At 36.5% G+C, this 24594-nt stretch overlaps 1 protein-coding gene across 1 annotated transcript in view; it reads right to left on the bottom strand.

Moving 5' to 3' along the window:
• TDRD7 (tudor domain containing 7) overlaps positions 1–24594 on the bottom strand; it is a 90625-nt gene that overhangs the window by 51613 nt on the left and 14418 nt on the right. Inside the window, exons 2-4 of the mRNA XM_036854372.1 lie at positions 15543–15755; positions 13070–13211; positions 10635–10848 (exon numbers count right to left, since the gene is read on the bottom strand). Of these exons, the coding sequence (XP_036710267.1) occupies positions 10635–10848; positions 13070–13211; positions 15543–15749 (563 nt within the window). The 5' untranslated portion in view covers positions 15750–15755. The remainder of the gene's footprint in view (positions 1–10634; positions 10849–13069; positions 13212–15542; positions 15756–24594) is intronic.

Below are 24594 nucleotides of genomic sequence, written 5' to 3'. Positions count from 1 at the left end.
TAGAAAATTTTAAAGTTTTCGTATACCAAAAATACCATAATTAAACAAACTTGCCAACATTGTTAACACTGCCAACATATTACAGGACAAAAGGCTCAACATCCTTAATTTATAAATCACTTTTACCAATTAGAAAGAAAAACCAACAAAGGACAAAAACCTGTAATTTACAAAAGATCTATAAATGGGCTAATAAACATATGAAAAAATGTAACTTCCTTAAGAATCAAAATCAAAGAAATAGAAATTAAAACATACGTACATTTTTTCACCTTTTAGAGTAGCAAATAAAACACTGATGCCCAATGTTGGCAAGTGCACAAGCAAACTATCACTCCCATATGCTTCTAGAAGAATCTAACTGGTATAATCTGTTTAGAGCACAAATTAGTAAAGCCTTAGTGTGTATACCCTCTTACCCATAGAGTCTATTTCTACCAATTTATTCTAAGGAACTAGTTGTGAATATATGCAAGGATCATTCTACAAATATGTTCATTGTAGAATTGCTTACAATAGTGAAAATCATTTATATTCAACAATGAGTGACTGGACAATGGACTAACCTGACACTAAAAATGATAACGGAGATGTGTACTTAATGATATGGAAAATGTTCACAATATATTGCCTTTTAAAACAGGTTATAAAATAGTAATATACATCATGACCCAATATGTATTTTTTAAAACTTATATAAATAAATAATATAGAAAGATAATTTTTAATGGTCACATTTATGTCTGGATTAGAGGTGACTTTTTTCTTCCTTTTCTTTTTTTTTTTTTTTTTTCTTCCCCCACCCCCTTTTCTTCCTTTTACTTTCTTCTACTTAGCAAATTTTCTATACCATACACATTAGTACTTTTGTAATCAGAAGAAAGCAATAAATGTACTTCAGAAAATGCTTCCTATAAATATTTAGTACATGACTTTTAAACCTATAAGATCTCAGAAACCTACATTCATTTACTTTAACTTAATACTTGAAAGATGCCTTTTCAATCATGGATCCCATTGGCTAATGCCAGACAGTCCTTTATTCATATCCAAAGTCCATGATCTGACTCACTACAATATACATACAGCAATTTCTTCTCTTATTCTAGGCCTAATGGAACCCTGGTCGTCAGTGCCATACTCATCTATGTTTTATGCATAAATATATTAAAAACCACATTTTAATAATCTCATCATTTTAACAAAATACAGTGGTCATGAATTGTATTTTTTTAGAAATAAACATTTCCCAGAGAAACCATAAATCAATCGTGCATCCTCACTTTTGGCCCCTCTTTCTATTTTACTGTAGACACATGGTAAACTTAGATTGATACCTACAATATTAGAGAATATCAGTTACGTTATTTTTCTAGAACCTTCCAGTTTGTTAACCGGCAGGCATGAGTTCTTAACCAGAGTTTTTGAGAATGGGCTTCTGGGGCCCATGTATTCCCTGCATTAGTATACAAAGATGCATGTATATGTGCACAAATTAATTTTTCTGGGAAGATAATTTATAGCTTTCATTAGCGACTCTAAAGATTTGGTGACTCTAAAAAGTTTAAACTCATAATAACTTATACTACTTAATATTACTGGTTAATATTTCATAAGTTTAGAAATAAAATCTTTTGCTATTGCTCTATTTTGGTAAGAGCAACTTCTTTGATTTTATAATTAGAAAGGCAGCCCATAACCTCTGCTACCAGATGGCATTTAGATTTCTCTTAAAATGTATCTTTCAATTTGTATTATGCTCTTTAAAAAAAAGATGTGATGAAGATGTTTTACATCTTTAATAGTGTATAATTAAAATAGTCTGAAATATAATCTATACAAAGTCAGACAGATGAAGACAATTAGGTATGTAGTTCTAGAAATCATTGTACAATAATGTACAAGACATTCTACTATATGGAATTCAAAATTCTTACAGAGAAAGGCAAAAGACAAAAGCATATACTATATTAATTCTCAAAACTAAAACCATATAGAAAGATTTTGGTATCAATTTTTAACCTTTTATTGTGAAATATTTATAAATTCATGAGAATTTGCAAAAAATGTACATAGAAGTCCCATGTACCCTTCACCCAGTTTCCCCCAAGGGTAACATCTTGCATCATACAATATCAAAACCAGGCAACTGACATTGGTATAATCCAGAGCTTATTCAAATTCCACCAGTTTTAAACGTACATGTGTGTGTGTATAGTTCTGTGCAATTTTACTACACATATAAGTCCATGTAACCACCACTACAATCAACATCCAGAACTATCCCATCACTACAAGGGTCCCTCTTTCTACCCCTTTATTGCCACACCCTTCCGCCTTCCCCAACCCCTGACTCTTGGCAACTACTTCTCTGTTCTCTGTCTCTATAATTTTGTCATTTCAAGAATGTTATATAAATAGAATCACATAGTATGTAACTTTTTGAGATTGGCTTCTTTCACTCAGTATAATTCCCTTGAGATCCACTGATGTTGTTGCATGTGTCAATAGTTCATTCCTTTTTACTGCTGAGAGGTATTCTGTAGTGTGGATGTATTCAGTTTGCTGAACATTTCAACTACTGAAGGACATCTGGGTTTTTGCCAGTTTTGGGCTATTATGAATAAAGTTACTATGGACACTTGTGTACAGGTTTTTGTGTGAATTTAAGTTTTCATTTCTCTGGGATAAATGTATAGGAGTGGAATTCCTGGGTCAGATGGTGGTATCACGTTTTGTTTTTTTAAAAGGAAACTCCCCAACTATTTTCTATTGTGGTTGTACAATTTTATATTCCCAACAGCAATGTATGAGTGATCCATTTTCTCTGTATCCTTGCCAGATTCAGTATTATCACTATTTTCTAAACTGAAGTATATTTTACTTACAATATTATATTAGTTTCAGGTGTACAGCATGGTGATTCGGTATTTTTGCAGATTATACTCCATTATAAGTTATTACAAGATAATGGCTAATAAGATAATTCCCTGTACTATACAATAAATCCTTGTTGCTTATCTATTTTACACATAATAGTTTGTTAATCCCATGCCCCTAATTTGTCCCTCCCCCTCCTCTCTCCCCTTGGGTAACCACAAGTTTGTTTTCTGTATCTTTGACTTTGAGCCTGTTTCTCTTTTGCTGATATATTCACATGTAGTATGTTTTAGATCCCACATATAAATGTGGTATTATATAGTACTTGTCTTTGTCTGACTTATTTCACTAAGCATAATATTCTCTAGGTCCATCTACGTTGCTGTAAATGGCAGAATTTCATTCTTTTTTATGGCTGAGTAATACTTCATTGTATATATATATACCATATCATCTTTATCCATTCATCTGTTAATGGGCACTTGGGTTGCTTCTGTGTCTTGGCTATTATAAATAGTGCTGCTATGAACACTGGGGTGCATGTATCTTTTCAAATTAGTGTTTTTGTTTTTTTTCTGGACATATGCCCAGAAGAGGAGTTGCTGGGTCATATGGTAATTCTATTTTTAGTTTTTTAAGGAATCTCCATACTGTTTTCTATAGTGGCTACACCAATTTACATTCCCAACAGTGTACAAGGGTTCCCTTTTCTCCATGTCCTCTCCAACACTGGTTATTTGCTGACTTTTTGATGACAGCCACTCTGACAGGTGTGAGGTGGTACATCATTGTAGCTTTGATTTGTATTTCCCTCATGCTTAGTGATGTTGAGCTTTTCATGGGCCTGGGGTTATCTACATATCCTCTTTGGAAAAATGTCTATTCAGGTCTTCTGTTCACTTTTTTTTTTTTTTAATTATTTATTTATTTATTTATGGCTGTGTTGGGTCTTCGTTTCTGTGCGAGGGCTTTCTCCATTTGCGGCAAGTGGGGGCCACTGTTCATCGCGGTGCGCGGGCCTCTCACTATCGCGGCCTATCTTGTTGTGGAGCACAGGCTCCAGACGCGCAGGCTCAGCAATTGTGGCTCATGGGCCTAGTTGCTCTGCGGCATGTGGGATCTTCCCAGACCAGGGCTCGAACCCGTGTGCCCTGCATTGGCAGGCAGATTCTCAACCACTGCGCCACCAGGGAAGCCCTGTTCACTTTTTTGATTGGGGCATTTGTTTTTTTGATATTAAACTGTATGAGCTGTTTATATACTTTGGATATTAACCGCTTGTTGGTCACATCATTTGCAAATATTTTCTCCCACTGTGTAGGTTGTCTTTTCGTTTCATTGCTGTGCAAAAGCTTTTAAGTTTAATTAGGTCCCATTAAAAAATTTTTGCTTTTATTTCTTTTGCCTTAGGAGACAAATCCAAACAAATATTGCTACAATTTATGTCAAAGAGTATTCTGCCTATGTTCTTCTAGGACTTTTATGGTTTCAGTTCTTACATTTAGTTCTTTAAACCATTTTTAGTTTACTGTTGTATATAGTGTGAGAGAATGATTTAATATCTTGTTTTACATGTAGCTGTCCAGTTTTCCCAGCACTAACTTGTTAGAGAGACTGTCTTTTCTCCATTGTATATTCTTGCCTCCTTTGTCATAGATTGACCACAGGGGCATGGGTTTATTTCTGGGCTCTCTCTTCTGTTCCATTGATCTATGTGTCTGTTTTTGTGCCAGTACCATGCTGTTTCTATTACTGTAGCTTTGTAGTATTGTCTGAAGTCTGGGAGGGTTATATTCCAGCTTTGTTCTTTTTTCTCAAGGTTGCTCCAGCAATTTGGGGTCTTTTGTTGTTCCATATGAATTTTAGGATTATTCTCGTTCTGTGAAAAATGTCCTGGGTATTTTGATAGGGACTGTATTAAATCTGTAGATTGCTCTGGGTAGTATGGCCAGTTTAACAATATTAATTCTTCCAATCCAAGAGCATGGGATATCTTTCCTTCTTTGTATCATCTTCAATTTCCTTCATCAATGTTTTATAGTTTTCAGACTATAGGTTTTTCACCTCCTGGGCGAAGTTTATTCCTAGGTATTTTATTCTTTTTGATATCATTTTAAATGTGACTGCTTTCTTACTCTCTCTTTGATATTTCATTATTAGTGTATAGAAACACAACAGATTTCTGTATATTAATTTCATATCCTGCAACCTTGCTGAATTCATTATTAGTTTCTAATAGTTTTGGGGTGGAGACTTTAGGGTTTTCTATATAAAGTATCATGTTATCGGCAAGTAGTGACAATTTTACCTCTTCCCTTCCAATTTGGATACCTTTTATTTCTTTTTCTTCTCTGACTGCTGTAGCTAGGACTTCCAATATTATGTTAAATAGAAGTGGCAGGAGTGGGCATCCTTGTCTTGTTCTTGAATTTAGTGGGAAGGTTTTCACCACTGAGTATGATTTTGGCTGTGGGTTTGTCATAAATGGCCTTTATTATGTTGAGATAAGTTCCCTCTGTACCCACTTCGATGCGAATTTTTATCATGAATGGATATGGAATTTTGTCAAATGTTTTTTCTGTGTCTCTTGAGATGATCATGTGATTCTGATCCTTCCTTTTGTTAATGTGGTGTATCACACTGATTGATTTGCAAATGTTGAACCATCCCTGTGACCCTGGAATAAATCCAAACTTGATCATGGTGTATGACCCATTTTATATATTGTCAGATTTGGTTTGCTAATATTTTGTTGAGGATTTTTGCATCTATATTCATCAAAGATATTGGCCTGTAATTTTCTATCTCTATAGTATCTCTGTCTGGTTTTGGTATCAAGATAATGGTAGCCCCATGGAATGAATGTGGGAGTGTTCCCTCTTCAGTTTTTTGTAATAGTTTGAGAAGGATAGGTATTACTTCTTCTTATATGTTTGGTAGAATCACCCTGTGAAGCCATCCAGCCCTGGACTTTGTCTGCTTAGAGTTTTTCTACTACAAATTCAATTTCACTTCTAGTGGCCAGTCTGTTCAAATTGTCTGTATGTTCTTGTTTCAGTCTTGGCAGGCTGTATGTTTCTAGAAATTTGTCCATTTCATTGGCATATAACTGTTCATAGTATTCTCTTATGATTTTTTTTTAATATCTCTGTGGTATCAGTTCTTATTTCTCCTCTTTCACTTCTTATTTCATTTGAGTCCTCTCTCTTTTCTTCTTGCTGAGCCTGGCTAAAGGTTTATCAATTTTTTAATCTTTTTAAAAAACCAGCTCTTGGTTTCATTGATCTTTTCTATGGTTTTTATGATCTCTTACTTATATCTTCTCTGATCTTTATCATTTCATTTTTTCTGCTGACTTTGGGCTTTGTTCTTTTTCTAATTCTTTTAGGTGGTAGGTTAGGTTGTTTGAGATTTTTTCTTGTTTCTTGAAGAAGGACTGTATCGCTATAAACTTCCCTCTCAGAGCTGCATTTGATGCATCCCAAATTTGGAAAGTTCTATTTCCATTTTCATTTGTCTTTTGAGGTATTCTCTGATTTCCTCTTTTTTTTAACATTTTAATTTATTTATTTTATTTATTTTTGGCTGCATTGGGTCTTCATTGCTGTGCACAGCCTTTCTCTAGTTGTGGCGAGCGGGGGCTACTCTTCATTGTGGGGCGCAGGTTTCTCATTGAGGTGTCTTCTGTTGTTGTGGAGCACGGGCTATAGGTGTGTGGGCTTCAGCTGTTGTGGCGCGTGGGCTCAGTAGTTGTGGGTCGTGGGCTCTAGAGCACAGGTCAGCAGTTGTGACGCACAGGCTTAACTGCTCCACAGCATGTGGGATCTTACCAGACCAGGGCTTGAACCCATGTCCCTTGCATTGGCAGGCGGATTCTTCACCACTGTGCCACCAGGGAAGCCCTCTGATTTCCTCTTTGATTTCATCATTGACCAAGGTTTTTTAGTAGCATGTTCTTTAGTCTCCACATGTTTCTTCTTTTCCCATTTTTCTTTCCATAGTTGATTTCTAGTTTCATACCATTGTGGTCAGAAAAAAAATGCCTGATATAATTTCTTCCTCTTAAATTTGTTGAGGCTTGTTTTGTGGCCTAGTATGTGGTCTGTCCAGGAGAATGTTCCATGTGCACTTGAAAAGAATGTGTATTCTGCTGTTTTTGGATTTAATGTCCTATAGATAGCTATTAAGTCCAACTGGTCTGTTGTGTTGTTTAAGACCACTGTTACCTTATTGATTTTGTCTGGATGATCTGTCCATTGATGCCAGTGGGTGCTAAGGTCCCCTACTATTATTGTATCATTATTTTTTATTTTAGCCATTCTGATAGGTGTGTTGTGGTGATATGTCAATGTAGTTTTTTTTTTTAATATTTATTTATTTATTTATTTGGCTGTGCCAGGTCTTAGCTGTGGCAAACGGGATCTTCGTTGCTGTCTGTGGGAACTTCGTTGCAGCAAGTGGGATCTAGTTCCCTGACCAGGGATCGAACCCGGGCCCCCTGCATTGGGAGCACAGAGTCTTAGCCACTGGACCACCAGGGAAGTCCCTGTCAATGTAGTTTTAATTTACATTTCCCTAATAGCTAATGAAGTTGAACATATTTTCATGTGTTTTTATATTTAAAGTAATTATCGTTTTGTTAGGGCTTATGTCTGCACTTTATTATTTGTTTTCTATTTGTTCCCTGTTTCTCATTCTTCTATTTATCTTTTCTTGCACTCTTGTGGGTTAAACATTTTTGAAAATTCCATTCTTATTTATTTATAATTTTTTTTTAGTATATCACTTTGTATAGGTTTCTTATTGGTTGCTTATGCATTTCAATACACATATAACATAACATTCTACTCATCTCAATGTTTTGCCACTTCAAGTGTAAAAACCTTACTTTCATCTAGGTCTCCTTGCCCTCCCTACTTTACAAATACAATTGTTTTAACTTTTTCTTTACATATGTTAGCACCTCATCAGATGGTGTTATAATTTTTACTTCAAACTAATATGATTTAAGAAACTCATGAGAAGAAGGATAATCCATTTATTTATAGCTGTTTTTACCCATTTTGTTCTTTCCTTTCTGAAGTTCCAAGCCATTTTATATTACACCTTTTCTGTTGAGAGAACTTCCTTTAGTCACTCTTTAAGAGTAAGTCAGCTAATGACAAATTCTCTTAGTTTTCTTTCATCTGAGAATGTTTTTATTTCCCTTTCAGTCCTGAAGTATACTTTTGCTGGATACAGAATTTGTGGTTAATAGGTTTTTTTCTTTCAGCACTAAAAGTGTGCCATTTCCCTCCTTCATGATTCCTCCATGACTGTGAAAGAGAAATCTACTGTCATTAAAACTGCTATTCCCCTATGGGTAATGTGTCATTTCTCTCTGGCTGTTTACAAGACTTTTTCTTTGTCTTTAGTTTTCAGAAGTTTCATTATGATCTGCCTTGGTGTGGGATTCTTTGGATTCATCCTGTCTGGGATTTCCCAAGCTTCTTGAACCTGTAGGTTTACGTCCTTAGGCAAATTTAAGAAGTTTTCAGCCATTATGCCTTCAAATACTCCTTCAGCCCCATTCTTTGTTTTGAGGCTCTGAAAATACAAATATTAGATCTTTTCTTATTTTCTCCACAGGTCCCTAAGGCTCTGCTAGATGTTTTTACCCCCTATAGGCCCCTCAGGTTCAGCTAGTTATTTTGTTTTGTTTTGTTTAAGTCTATTTACTCTGTTGTCCAGATTGGGTAATTTCTATTGTTCTATCTTCAGGTTCACTAATTCTGTTCTCTATCATATTCATTCTGTTATTGAGCTCATACACTGCATTTTTATTTTGGTTGTTCCATTTGGTTCTTTTTGTATGTTCTCTTTCTTTGGTGAATTTTCTATTTTTTCATTTTTTTCAAAAGTATTTGCAATTGCAAATTGAAGCATTTTTACAACAGCTGCTTTAAAATCATTGTCAGATAATTCCAACATCTGATTCATCATAATGTTTGTGTCTGTTGGTTATCTTTTCTCATTCAAGTTGTCATTTTCCTGCCTCTTAGTATAAAGATTGACTTTTTTTTATTGTAACCTGGATATTTGGACATATGTTAAGACGAATGTCCTATTTTAGCAGGCAGTTACTCCGTTTAGGTTTATCATATATCTCCTGGCCCACTTTTGTAGGCTGTGGTTCCAATAATAATTTAGTTTTCAGGGCCCTCATGGTGCTATTCTGATCTGGTACAGCAGAATACAATTCCCTGGGCTCCTGTTGCTGGGAAGGAGGGCTGGGAGCACACTAGGCAGCAGGTCAGAGAGCACCACCTTGGGCCCACTCTGTGGGCTGCTTGGTGCTGGCAAGGCCCCCACTCAATCACTGCTACTGCTACCTGCAGGGATGGAAGGCACTTACCTGGGCCATGCAGTGGCACTAGGTGAGAGGGAGGAGACACCAGGCCATGCGGTGGAGAATGCTCCTCTGGGCCCACAATCTGGGATGCCTGGTTTTGCTGTCATTTTATAGATTCAATTCAAAATCTTGAAATTTAGGCCCACAACCAGAGGAGACAATGGTACCTCCGTCACATACTGGACCTAACTAGTGCTTTGGGTCAAGATCCAAATTTTAATTATGTATTTTCTAGACCTTATCAAAAATTATAATAACTAACCATAAACACCATTAAATATATACCACTGTGAAAAATATTTAAGGGTTACTTTATAAAAAATACCAAAATATAAAAAATTAGTACCCTTTTACCTAACTTAACAAAATTAATTATTTCTAAATAGTCTAGTGTGGGGGGAGTGCTTGGGGGGAAGGGGATTATCTTTTATACAAAATGGAATTTTTGAACACTGATTTAAATGAACATGATACAACAAAATTTGTTTTGTAGAGGTACAAACAGGATGGAAGAATGTGATACTGATTCATCAGGAGATGGCAAGCTTTTTCTGTGAAGGGTCTAACAGTACATATTTTAGGCTTTGCTGGCTGTACTGTCTCTGCACAACTGCTCAACTCTGTAGTTGTGTAAAAGCAACCACAGACAATATATAAATAAAGGAATGTGGCTGTGTTCCAATAAAACTTTATTTACAAAAACAGGCAATGGGCCAGATTTGGTCCATAAGTTGTAGTTTGCTCACCTGAGTTACCTCATAAAACCATAAAATTTACAGCCAGAAAGGAACTTTGAGATCACCCAGTTAACATTTTCATTGGTCAAATGAAGATACCACAGCCCCAAAAGATGAAATAATTTCACTTATTTCACCTGGCTAGTGAATGGCAGCATTCAAACTAAAACTTTAAAGTTGTGTTATTACTTCCAGTGCAGTATTCTGATGCATGGATGTATAATGCTACTGTGTAATTATGGGTATAATTATTGGAACACAGTAGAGTGTACAAATCAATCAGATTTTATTTAAAACTTACAAAATTAATTGTAAGAAAGGTTTTCAGAAAAAGTAAGTTATGCTGAAATAGCATCTTAGATCAATTTGTGAGAGCTTTTAAAATAAATTTTACAAAGAGAGATTACCAATAATGCACAACAAATACAAAATGGAGATATTCAGAGAATGACATTTAGGCAGCCAGGAAAGTGGACTAACTAGTAATGATGCATTTCTTTACTAACATGTGAACTTATACTACACAAAACATAAAGTACTTCCTTCTTACCCTGAACACACATGTTTAATATTTATTATCCTAGGTTCACCAAACTTCTCCTTTTAGTCAGACAAAGCCCAAATACCTGTTGTTGGTAGACATGGTCACATGCCTCTGCACTGGAACATCTTTGAATACTTCATTTCCAATAGTTGCATATAATGTGTAAGGCGGCATTTCGGCAACAGATTTAATTCCAAGAGAGTTTCCTTTGTCTCTTAACAGTGTTGGATTAGGTTTTTTGCTGATAGAAAAATCTGAAGAAAATCCTGGTTGTCTGAGGGTTGCTTTTGGTTTTCCTACGAAGTCAGGCATACATAACAGAATCGATTAGCTTCCCAAAACCATGGTTTCATTATGTCACTCCCCTGTCCAGATGTTTTCTGTCGGTCTCTATTCTCAGAACAGTTTGTAAGAATATGAGGAGGTGTCACACCAGTCAGAATGGCCATCATCAAAAATCTACAAACAATAAATGCTGGAGAGGGTGTGGAGAAAAGGGAACCCTCTTGCACTGTTGGTGGGAATGTAAACTGATACAGCCACTATGGAGAACAGTATGGAGGTTCCTTAAAAAACTAAAAATAGAACTACCATAAAACCCAGCAATCCCACTACTGGGCATATACCCTGAGAAAACCATAATTCAAAAAGAGTCATGTACCACAGTGTTTATTGCAGCTCTATTTACAATAGCCAGGACATGGAAGCAACCTAAGTGTCCATCGACAGATGAATGGATAAAAAAGATGTGGCACATATATACAATGGAATATTACTCAGCTATAAAAAGAAATGAAATGGAGGTATTTGTAGTGAGGTGGATGGAGTTAGAGTCTGTCATACAGAGTGAAGTAAGTCAGAAAGAGAAAAACAAATACCGTATGCTAACACATATATATGGAATCTAAAAAAAAAAAAAAATGGTCATGAAGAACCTAGGGGCAGGACGGGAATAAAGATGCAGACCTACTAGAGAATGGACTTGAGGACACGGGGAGGGGGAAGGGTAAGCTGGGACAAAGTGAGACAGTGGCATGTACATATATACACTACCAAATGTAAAACTGATAGCTAATGGGAAGAAGCCACATAGCACAGGGAGATCAGCTCGGTGCTTTGTGACCACCTAGAGGGGTGGGATAGGGAGGGTGGGAGGGAGGGAGACACAAGAGGGAAGCGATATGGCGATATATGTATATGTACAGCTGATTCACTTTGTTATAAAGCAGAAACTAACACACCATTGTAAAGCAACTGTACTCCAGTAAAGATGTTAAAAAAACAAAAACAAAAAACAATGGTTCTGAAGAACCTAGGGGCAGGACGGGAATAAAGACACAGACATAGAGAATGGACTTGAGGATACAGGGAGGGGGAAGGGTATGCTGGGATGAAGTGAGAGAGTGGCATGGACATATATACACTACCAAATGTAAAATAGATAGCTAGTGGGAAGCAGCCGCATAGCACAGGGAGATCAGCTCAGTGCTTTGTGACCACCTAGAGGGGTGGGATAGGGAGGGTGGGAGGGAGATGCAAGAGGGAGGAGATATGGGGATATATGTATATGTATAGCTGATTCACTTTGTTATAAAGCAGAAACTAACACACCATTATAAAGCAATTATACTCCAATAAACATGTTAAAAAAATAAATAAATATTTAAAAAAAAAAAAGAATATAAGGAGATGGTCACTAGAGGGTCGGTCAGCAGGGGATGAGTAGATTGGTGTGTATTTAGCAGATGAGGTTCTTCAAAACGTGGCTTCATCTGCTAGACTAGCCCATTACTTTCCCTCTACTCACCAAGTAACTTGGTGGCAGTCACCTCACATTCTTACAAATGCAGCACACTCAGCCATTATCTCAGTCCTCCCATCTCTTCTCCATCAATTTAAATTCTTCCAACTGTTAGAGGTCTGGGTTCAAGTCTCCCCTTTGCCATGAAGCCCTCCACTGCCATTCTCACAGTGACTGCTCCTTTGTCTAAAATGCTCCTTGTGGCATTTAGGCATCAACTCTTTTCTACCATCATTGAACTATTTCTTGAGAATTTAGTTTTAGAAATGATTATAAGCTCCTTGAGATAAATGATCAGTAAACACAGGCTGAGTTGCCTATAATACCTTTATGTACTATATAATTCATGTTTTTCTGAAAATAGAGGATTTATAGTAAAAGACATGATTTCCTAAATAAGACATTAACTTCGAGGTTCTTGGTTCATCCAACATTCTAGATGAGCCTTTCCCCCAAAATAAAGAGTAAAACCACACTTTGCCATAAGTTTAATTAAAATCTATGCTGAGTTATTTCACACTGTATAATTACTTTACTTAATAAGTCATGCTTATCATGTTCACTTAATTTCAAATGGAAATACTAGCTTCAGGACTTCTCCCTTGACATATGAATATTAACAAATAAAGGTGTTTATCATGAATACAAGCAATATTTCCATCTGACAGTATATTCATAGACAGGCTTTAAAATTTTAGCATGTGAAAAGATCTTACCTTCTAGAAAAAATGGCATGGTTTTCTTTACTCTCATCTGACAATTAACTTGCCGACCAGTTTTCCTTTTAGAACTCCTCTGACGAGCCACAAGCTGAGCAATTCTTGCAGTTTCTGTGCAGGCCATGGCATAGCAGGTAATCTAATTATGAGAGGCAAGGTGAGAGGAGAAACATTTCTCAGATTCACTGGTACCTAAAGGCTGATTTTTCAAAGTGCATCTTTGTGTGTTTATATGTCCCAAATCAAGCTGTATGCAAATATTCATGTCTCTCTCTCTTTGATAATGTTAGAGCTAAATTATATTTTCTGCAAGAGAAATCAAGCATAGTCCGGCACACTGAATAATCTCTCCTCAAATTGAAACTTTCACTTATTCCTTAAACAGGTATTTATTAAGCATCTAAAATGTGCTAGGTACTATAGGATTAACAAATGAACCAAACGAAACCTGTGATTTGCATATATTATCTCATATAATTTGTGAGATATATTTTATTCCCATTTTACACATGGGAAAACAGAGGCTCAGGAAAGTTAAGCAAACTTCTCAAGCCACACAGCTAGGCTACCTCTCTGAATTCAAAGTACACACTTGCAACTGCTTTTTGTATTTAGTGGTCTCCCAAAGACCACTAAATCCTAGTCTTGCCACTGCAATGGATTAGCTGGGTGACTTGGGGCAAACCAGTTTACTTCTAAAATCTCAGTATTATCAGCTGTAAAACAGGGAAGAGCTTAGATCTGGGGTTTTCAAACTGTTCAATGGAGCTATAGAATTCCATGGAGGTGCCTCAGGGCTGTGAGGGCAAGACAGGGTAAGCAGAGGCCTGGACCCTTTGGCACCTACTTAAAACACAGTAGCTCAGCTTTTTATCTTAAAAAAAAAAATGGTGGGATATATAGGATATTTGAAGAAGGATTTGAAAAAAGAATGTAGACTTGAGATTAGACTATCTCTAGAGAACCATCTAGTGTTAAAGTCTTTGATTCTAAGTTGAAATCAAGAACAGGAAAGCAGTGAGGCTTTACACCACAAGCCAAAACATGTTCCTATTCTTTGGTCCAGTATTTCCATTCCTGAAAATATAAGAGTATAATTCAAAAGAAAAAGTTACATACCCAAATATGTGCATTAGGGGTTATTTTAATAATCAAAACCTGGAAACATTAAAAATGTCCAAAATAGGAGAATAAAGAGTTGAGTAAATTATAGCATAGTAAGTATATGAAGCATTACTAAATTATTAATTCATTCAGATATTTGATCATTTATACATTCAACACATATTTATTAAACACCTACTGTTAGGGGTAAAAAAAAAAAATCCCTTATCCTCAAGAAACTTATGAAGGAAAGAGAGGCAAAGAGACTAAACAGAAAACTTTATGTCATGTGTCATACTGGATGTATTACAAGGGGCCAAGCAGATAGAAAGGAGGGCTCTGTCTGGGAGAACCAGGGTCACTGAAGAAAGTTTTATTATTAATATAATATTTAATTAGTTTATACCTTCTCATTATATAAAATTTATTACAGATTACGTGAACCTCTGACCACTCTCCCAATCCTGGGCCCCTTTTCTCCTCTACCCACTGCCTCCCTACCCACCCACCTCCCAAGAGGACAACTATTATAATTTTTGGTGAGAAATACTCCAGACCTGTTCTACATATTTACATATATAGAAATGTACCCTAAAAAAGGTATTGATTGCGGGGATGGGTGCCTTTCTGTCTTGGATGGTGGTTTGTCCATATCTTTCATACGGTACATTAGGCAGAAACCAAGAAGTGAAACTGTTGGGTCATAGAGTATATGCAATAAAAAATTTACTTGCTACCACCTAATCGCCCATGTTATACATAAAATATTCTTCCAGAGAAACTAAAGGATTTAAAATTGTAGAATAACATGATCACTGCTACTAAAGTGTGAAGGTGAGAACAGGCTAGGGACTAAAGACAAGGATAACAGTAGGGAGGGCCCTGTAATAACCAAAAGTGATGATCAATCAATTAGAGGCTGAACTAGGATCCAGACAGTAGGAATAGATAGGAGTCAGGTCAAATGATGAGAATTTTAAAGTGTCTATTAGATTCGGTAATCAGGAAGTCATTAGTGACCTAGGCAAAAATAGCTGTAGCAGGTCTATAATGAGTGGGTATGACATTTAGGCAGTTAAGGTCTCCAGTACAGTTATTTAGTTTGGACAATGAGACTGGGTAAAGTTTAACTTGAAAATTTTTAATTTAATATGGTTAAAACCTTATTTTTACAACAGAAAGAATTTGAGGGTAAAACAAAAGACATGAGAATCTTGGCTGTGTTGTGGATGCTGTTCTCTCTATCACTACCGATCTTGGCTAGTGTTTTTCACTTTGACTTCTACCCTAATTATGAGATTGGAAGTGCCAGACAGGCAATTAAGAATTGGTTTGACTCTTCTGAAACACACAATTACCTTCTTACCTCTCCAGATCTACTAGTCTCTATCTTGACAACTGCTGGCACACTCCTCAGATAGGCTTCTAGCGTAGGATAACCTAATTGCTTGAAGGGGATCCAGTCTCCAGTTAAGGATCTGTACTCTCCTTGGAGCCGGGGTAATGCTATTCCGTTCTTATGAGACTGTAGAACAGCTCGCAGCATTTTTGAAACCAGATCTGCTTCCAGCATCTTCACCTATAAGAACACAGTGGAAGGTTACTATAATGATGCATTAGTCTGTGAATTCAAATATATTTTCAGAGTTTACACTTGTTTGAGTATTTCATAAATTGCTATTGAATATTTTCTGTGCTATTACAATACAGGGAAATAACTGCTATGGTAGAGAACAGCATGGAATACTATGAGAACATTAGGGAAGTCAGGAAGGCACAAAGACTAGCCCGGGGAGGGACAATATCAGGGAATGTTTCCCAGATGGGAGGAGGCCTGATGGAGTCCTGAAGGACAAGGTGCAATCGGCCAGGCAAGGAAGCAAAGGGTGTGTGGGGGTGGGGGTGGGGGATGGGGAGAGGTATCAGCCCCAAGTAGAGGGAACAGAAAATTCAAAAGGCACAGAGGTGAGAGAGAAGCACATGGTTGGTTCTGAGAACCCCAGGCAGTTAAGTGCCTGGACATGAATGAACAAAGACTCTAAGCTGAGGACTGAAAGATGGGGATGGAAGAGGTGAGAAGAGGCAGACCCAGAAGAGACTACTAGATATGCTAAGATGTTTGCATTTTTACCAAAAGTAATGTGAGACCTTGGAGGGATTTTAAATAACAGAATAAGATGATCAGCTCTGCATTTTAAGAAGATCACTCCACAGTAGCAGGGAAAATAAACTAGAAGGAGAAAGATAAATGAGTTGTAAGAACTGAAGATATGGAATATCTGAAAACAGGGCCTTGGGAAAAAACAAAAAATTAGTATCAGAGGTAATTAGGAAGTGGAATCAACAGGAATTGATTAACTGGTTTGAATTACAAGAGAGGCCCCAGATTTCTAGCTAGAAGCGTGGTGGATAGTAATGGCCCACACTTACGTGGGGTAGAGGCAAGAGAGGAAGGGAGTGAAATCGTTCTGGATATACGGAGGTTGGGATGCTCTTAGGGCAGCCACATAGTTATATTCATTAGGAACTTAGGTTAGAAATCTGAGCTGCTTATAGATTTGTTGGCCTTCAGCATATATGTGGTATCTGGTGTCCAGGGAGTTAAAAATAAGGTTAAGGATGGACTGCTATGGAAGGCTGTCATTTAAGAGATGGGCAGAGGAACAAGAACCTATAAAAGGCTAAGAAAAAGGGAACAGAGAGATAGAAGTAGAAAAGGCAAAGTCATAGTGTCATACAAACAAAAAGAGGAAAAAGCCAAAAAGAATGGCATATTCAAAAATGTCATATGCAATAACAGACAGGTCAAGTGAGAGAAAAAAGAAAAGTGACTAATAAATTTTGGTACCAAAGAAATCCATGGGGACCTTGGCTAAGGATTTTCATTGATCAGTAACAGGCATTTTTCAAGATTAATCACTCATATTTTCTTTGGACTAATGGTAAACAGAATGAAGATACATTCAGAGAAGGACACCCAAGCAGCCAGGAAAAGTAGATTTAGCCTTTCATTACAGGAAGGAGAAAGGCAAGCCATGGACAACTTGTTAATTTTTCCTTCAACAGTGCTATCCGATAGAACTTTCTTCCCTGGTGGTCCAGTGGCTAAGACTCTGCACTCCCAATGCAGGGAGCCTGGGTTCAATCCCTGGTCAGGGAACTAGATTCCACATGCCTCAACTAAGAGCTCTCATGCTGCAACTAAAGATCCTGCATGATGCAACGAAGATCCTGCACGTGGCGATGAAGATCCTGCATGTGGCAATTAAGACCCAGTGCATCCAAATAAATAAATAAATAATTATTTAAAAAAAGAACTTTCTGTGATTATAGAAATATTTTATATCTGCGCAGTCCAACATGGTAGCCACTAGCCCCATGTGGCTACTGAGCACTTGAAATGTGGCCAGCATGACTGAGGAACTGAAATTTCAATTTAAATTAAATAGGGCAAGTGGATACTATATCAGACTTCACAGAATTCTAGACAATCTTGCTCTTTCTCTGGTTTAGAAACATAAAGGAAGAACAGCATATGGTTTTAGCAATTTCCTCATTTGTCTATTTAAAAAAGGAGACAAAATAGCTCATTTGCAGGTGCTCTTGATTATAAATATAATACTCAAATGATGGCAAAGTTTAAATGGTAAATAACCTAAGTATGCATTATGTACTTCCCTATACTAAACATTAACTCTTTTCAAATTGTCACCACTAGCACCAATGCCATTTAATTAATACTATTAATTAAACAGTAAATTAATTAAATAGTAAATAGTCTAGGAAAGTCCTATACTAGGTCTATATTCTTACGCTCTCTATAAACAGAAAGACATACACACACATATATGTATATATACACATATATTTATATTAAAATATATATTAATATTTATATTAAAATCTTCATTTAGGTATAATTTACATAAAATAAAATACTTATCTTATGTGCAGTGTTTATTGAGTTTTGAAAGCACATATATACTATGTAATCATCACCACAATCAAGATCTAGACATTTCTATCACGAAAAATGAGGGGTGTACAATATATGTAAAAGTAAAATGTACAACAACAACAACACAAAGAATGAATGAAAGGAACTGGAAGTATACTATTGGAAGGTTCTTATACTATACATAAAGTACTATAATATTATTTCAAAGGGGAATGCAATAAAGAGATATACTGTAAAACTTATGACAGCCACTAAAATTTTTTAAGAGGCATAACTAATAAGCCAGTAGTAGTACAGATAAAACAAAATAGAAATTCAATAAAAAACCAGGTAGAAGTAAAAAAAAAAGTCAAGTAGGAAAAAAGAGAAAACAGAAACAAAAAGAACAGAAAAGGCAAATAGAAAACATCTAGCAAAATGATAGATTTAAAGTCAACCATACCAGCAGAAGCAAGAAGAACTACAATCCTGCAGCCTGTGGAACAAAAACCACATTCACAGAAAGACAGACAAGATGAAAAGGCAGAGGGCTATATACCACATGAAGGAACAAGATAAAACCCCAGAAAAACAACTAAATGAAGTGGAGATAGGCAACCTTCCAGAAAAAGAATTCAGAATGCTGATAGTGAAGATGATCCAGGACCTCGGAAAAAGAATGGAGGCAAAGATCGAGAGGATGCAAGAAATGTTTAACAAAGATCTAGAAGAATTAAAGAACAAACAAACAGAGATGAACAATACAATAACTGAAATGAAAAATACACTAGAAGGAATCAATAGCAGAATAACTGAGGCAGAAGAACGGATAAGTGACCTGGAAGACAGAATGGTGGAATTCACTGCTGCAGAACAGAATAAAGAAAAAAGAATGAAAAGAAATGAAGACAGCCTAAGAGACCTCTGGGACAACATTAAATGCAACAACATTCGTATTATAGGGGTCCCAGAAGGAGAAGAGAGAAAGAAAGGACCAGAGAAAATATTTGAAGAGATTAGAGTCGAAAACTTCCCTAACGTGGGAAAGGAAATAGCCACCCAGGTCCAGGAAGTGCAGCGAGTCCCATACAGGATAAACCCAAGGAGAAACACGCTGAGACACATAGTAATCAAATTGGCAAAAATTAAAGACAAAGAAAAATTACTGAAAGCAGCAAGGGAAAAACGACAAATAACATACAAGAGAACTCCCATAAGGTTAACAACTGATTTCTCAGCAGAAACTCTACAAGCCAGAAGGGAGTGGCATGATATACTTAAAGCGATGACAGGGAAGAACCTACAACCAAGATTACTCTAACCGGCAAGGATCTCATTCAGATTCGATGGAGAAATCAAAAGCTTTACAGACAAGCAAAAGCTAAGAGAATTCAGCACCACCAAACCAGCTCTACGACAAATGCTAAAGCAACTTCTCTAAGTGGGAAACACAAGAGAAGAAAAGGACCTACAAAAACAAACCCAAAACAATTAAAAAATGGTCATAGGAACATACATATCGCTAATTACCTGAAACGTGAATGGATTAAATGCTCCAACCAAAAGACACAGGCTTGCTGAATGGATACAAAAACAAGACCCATATATATGCTGTCTACAAGAGACCCACTTCAGACCTAGGGACACATACAGACTGAAAGTGAGGGGATGGAAAAAGATATTCCATGCAAATGGAAATCAAAAGAAAGCTGGAGTAGCAATACTCATATCAGATAAAATAGACTTTAAAATAAAGAATGTTACAAGACACAAGGAAGGACACTACATAATGATCAAGGGATCAATCCAAGAAAAAGATATAACAACTATAAATATACAGGCACCCAACATAAAGCACCTCAATACATAAGGCAACTGCTAACAGCTCCAAAAGAGGAAATCGACAGTAACACAATAATAGTGGAAGACTTTAACACCTCACTTACACCAATGGACAGATCATCCAAAATGAAAATAAATAAGGAAACAGAAGCTTTAAATGACACAACAGACCAGAGAGATTTAATTGATATTTATAGGACATTCCATCCAAAAACAGCAGATTACACTTTCTTCTCAAGTGCGCACGGAACATTCTCCAGGATAGATCACATCTTGGGTCACAAATCAAGCCTCAGTAAATTTAAGAAAACTGAAATCATATCAAGCATCTTTTCTGACCACAACGCTATGAGATTAGAAGTCAATTACAGGGAAAAAAACATAAAAAACACAAACACATGGAGGCTAAACAATACATTACTAAATAACCAAGAGATCACTGAAGAAATCAAAGAGGAAATCAAAAAATACCTAGAGACAAATGACAATGAAAACACGATGACCCAAAACCTATGGGATGCAGCAAAGGCAGTTCTAAGAGGGAAGTTCATAGCTATACAAGCCTACCTCAAGAAACAAGAAAACTCTCAAATAAACAATCTAACCTTACACCTAAAGGAACTAGAGAAAGAAGAACAAACAAAACCCAAAGTTAGCAGAAGGAAAGAAATCACAGAGATCAGAGCAGAAATAAATGAAATAGAAACAAAGAAAACTATAGTAAAGATCAATAAAACTAAAAGCAAACTCTAGCAAAGATCAATAAAACTAAAAGCTGGTTCTTTGAGAAGATAAACAAAATTGATAAACCATTAGCCAGACTCATCAAGAAAAAGAGGGAGAGGACTCAAATCAATAAAATCAGAAATGAAAAAGGAGAAGTTACAACAGACACCGCAGAAATACAAAGCATCCTAAGAGACTACTACAAGCAACTCTATGCCAACAAAATGGACAACCTGGAAGAAATGGACAAATTCTTAGAAAGGTATAACCTTCCAAGACTGAACCAGGAAGAAATAGAAAATATGAACAGACCAATCACAAGTAATGAAATTGAAACTGTGATTAAAAATCTTCCAACAAACAAAAGTCCAGGACCAGATGGCTTCAAAGGTGAATTCTATCAAACATTTAGAGAAGAGCTAACACCCATCCTTCTCAAACTCTTCCAAAAAATTGCAGAGGAAGGAACACTCCCAAACTCATTCTATGAAGCCACCATCATCCTGATACCAAATCCAGACAAAGATACTACAAAAAAAAAAATTACAGACCAATATCACTGATGAATATAGATGCAAAAATCCTCAACAAAATACTAGCAAACAGAATCCAACAACACATTAAAAGGATCATACACCATGATCAAGTGGGATTTATCCCAGGGATGCAAGGATTCTTCAATATACGCAAATCAATCAATGTGATACACCATATTAACAAATTGAAGAAGAAAAACCATATAATCATCTCAATAGATGCAGAAAAAGCTTTTGACAAAATTCAACACCCATTTATGAGAAAAACTCTCCAGAAAGTGGGCATAGAGGGAAACTAACTCAACATAATAAAGGCCATATACGACAAACCCACAGCAAACATCATTCTCAATGGTGAAAAACTGAAAGCATTTCCTCTAAGATCAGGAATGAGACAAGGATGTCCACTCTCACCACTATTATTCAACATAGTTTTGGAAGTCCTAGCCACAGCAATCAGAGAAGAAAAAGAAATAAAAGGAATACAAATTGGAAAAGAAGAAGTAAAACTGTCACTGTTTGCAGATGACATGATACTATACACAGAGAATCCTAAAAATGCCACCAGAAAACTACTAGAGCTAATCAATGAATTTGGTAAAGTTGCAGGATACAAAATTAATGCACAAAAATCTCTTGCATTCCTATACACTAATGACAAAAAATCTGAAAGAGAAATTAAGGAAACACTCCCATTTACCACTGCAACAAAAAGAATAAAATACCTAGGAATAAACCTACCTAGGGAGACAAAAGACCTGTATGCAGAAAACTATAAGACACTGATGAAAGAAATTAAAGATGATACCAACAGATGGAGAGATATACCATGTTCTTGGATTGGAAGAATCAATATTGTGAAAATGACTATACTACCCAAAGCAATCTACAGATTCAATGCAATCCCTATCAAATTACCAATGGCATTTTTTACAGAACTAGAACAAAAAATCTTAAAATTTATATGGAGGCACAAAAGGCCCCATATAGCCAAAGCAGTCTTGAGGGGAAAAAACGGAGCTGGAGGAATCAGACTCCCTGACTTCAGACTATACTACAAAGCTACAGTAAGCAAGACAATATGGTACTGGCACAAAAACAGAAACATAGATCAATGGAACAAGGTAGAAAGCCCAGAGATAAACCCACGCACCTATGGTCAACTAATCTATGACAAAGGAGGCAAGGATATACAATGGAGAAAAGACAATCTCTCCAATAAGTGGTGCTGGGAAAACTGGATAGCTACATGTAAAAGAATGAAATTACAACACTCCCTAATACCATACACAAAAATAAACTCAAAATGGATTAGAGACCTAAATGTAAGACCGGACACTATAAAACTCTTAGAGGAAAACATAGGAAGAACACTCTTTGACATAAACCACAGCAAGATCTTTTTTGATCCACCTCTTAGAGTAATGGAAATAAAGACAAAAATAAACAAATGGGACCTAATGAAACTTCAAAGCTTTTGCACAGGAAAGGAAACCATAAACAAGATGACAACCCTCAGAATGGGAGAAAGTATTTGCAAACAAATCAACGGACAAAGGATTAATCTCCAAAATATATAAACAGCTCATGCAGCTCAATATTAAAAAAACAAACAACCTAATCCAAAAATGGGCAGAAGACCTAAACAGACATTTCTCCAAAGAAGACATACAGATTGCCAACAAACACATGAAAGGATGCTCAACATCACTAATCGTTAGAGAAATGCAAATCAAAACTACAATGAGGTATCACCTCACACGGGTCAGAATGGCCATCATCAAAAAGTCTACAAACAATAAATGCTGGAGAGGGTGTGGAGAAAAGGGAACCCTCTTGCACTGTTGGTGGGAATGTAAACTGATACAGCCACTATGGAGAACAGTATGGAGGTTCCTTAAAAAACTAAAAATAGAATTACCATATGATCCAGCATCCCACTACTGGGCATATACCCAGAGAAAACCATAATTGAAAAAGACACATGCACCCCAATGTTCATTGCAGCACTATTTACAATAGCCAGGTCATGGAAGCAACCTAAATGCCCATCGACAGACGAATGGATAAAGAAGATGTGGTACATATATACAATGGAATATTACTCAGCCATAGAAAGGAACGAAATTGGGTCATTTGTTGAGACGTGGATGGATCTAGAGACCGTCATACAGGGTGAAGTATGTCAGAAAGAGAAAAACAAATATCGTACATTAACGCATGTATGTGGAACCTAGAAAAATGGTACAGATGAACCAGTTTGCAGGGCAGACGTTGAGACACAGATGTAGAGAACAAACATATGGACACCAAGGGTGGAAAGCCGCGGGTGGGTGGTGGTGGTGGTGTGATGAATTGGGCAATTGGGACTCACATGTATACACTGATGTGTATAAAACTGATGACTAATAAGAACTTGCTGTATAAAAAAATTAAATTAAATTAAAAAATTAAAAAAAAAAAAGGACTACATACTGGGGAATTCCCTGGGGGTCCAGTGGTTAGGACTCTGTGCTTCCATTGCAGGGGGCCCAGGTTCATTCCCTGGTCAGGGAACTAAGATCCCACAATCCTGCTGCACAGCCAAATAAATAAATTTTAAAAAATAATAAAATAAAGTCAACCATACCAATAATTGCATTAAGTGTAAATGATTGAAATATCCTGATTAAAAAGTTAAGAGATTGGTAGAGTGGATAGAAAAGCAAGATTTTCCTATATACTAGCTACAAGAAACCTATTTCAAATACAAACAACACATAGGTTAAAAGTAAAAATATAGAAAACGATATGCATGTAAATACATGACTATATTAATATTAGAACAAGTAATATTACCAAGGATAAAGAGGGACATTACAGGGACTTCCCTGGTGGCGCAGTGGTTAAGAATCCGCCTGCCAATGCAGGGGACATGGGTTCGATCCCTGGTCTGGGAAGATCCCACATGCCACGGAGCAACTAAGCCCATGCACCACAACTATTGAGCCTGTGCTCTAGAGCTCGCCCATGAGCCACAACTACTGAGCCCACGTGCCACAACTACTGAAGCCCACATGCCTAGAGCCCGTGCTCTGCAACAAAAGCAGCCACCACAATGAGAAGCATGTGCACTGCAACGAATAGTAGCCCCACTCTCAGCAACTAGAGAAAGCCCGCACGCAGCACTGAAGACCCAAAGCAGCCAAAAATAAATAAACAAAATATAAATAAATTTTAAAAAAAGAGGGACATTACATAATAATTAAGGAATTAATTAATCAGGAAGATATAACAATCCTAAGTGTGACTGCATCTAACATTAGAGTTTTAAAACACATGAATGAAAAAACAATAGAGTTATGACTGGAGACTTCAAAACTCTTTTCTCAGTAATT

The sequence above is a fragment of the Balaenoptera musculus genome, chromosome 6 (genome assembly GCF_009873245.2).
Source record: "Balaenoptera musculus isolate JJ_BM4_2016_0621 chromosome 6, mBalMus1.pri.v3, whole genome shotgun sequence".
Taxonomy (NCBI): Eukaryota; Metazoa; Chordata; class Mammalia; order Artiodactyla; family Balaenopteridae; genus Balaenoptera; species Balaenoptera musculus.
The sequence above is the reverse complement of the archived record's forward strand: the minus strand, read 5'-3'. Positions and strand labels throughout refer to the sequence as shown.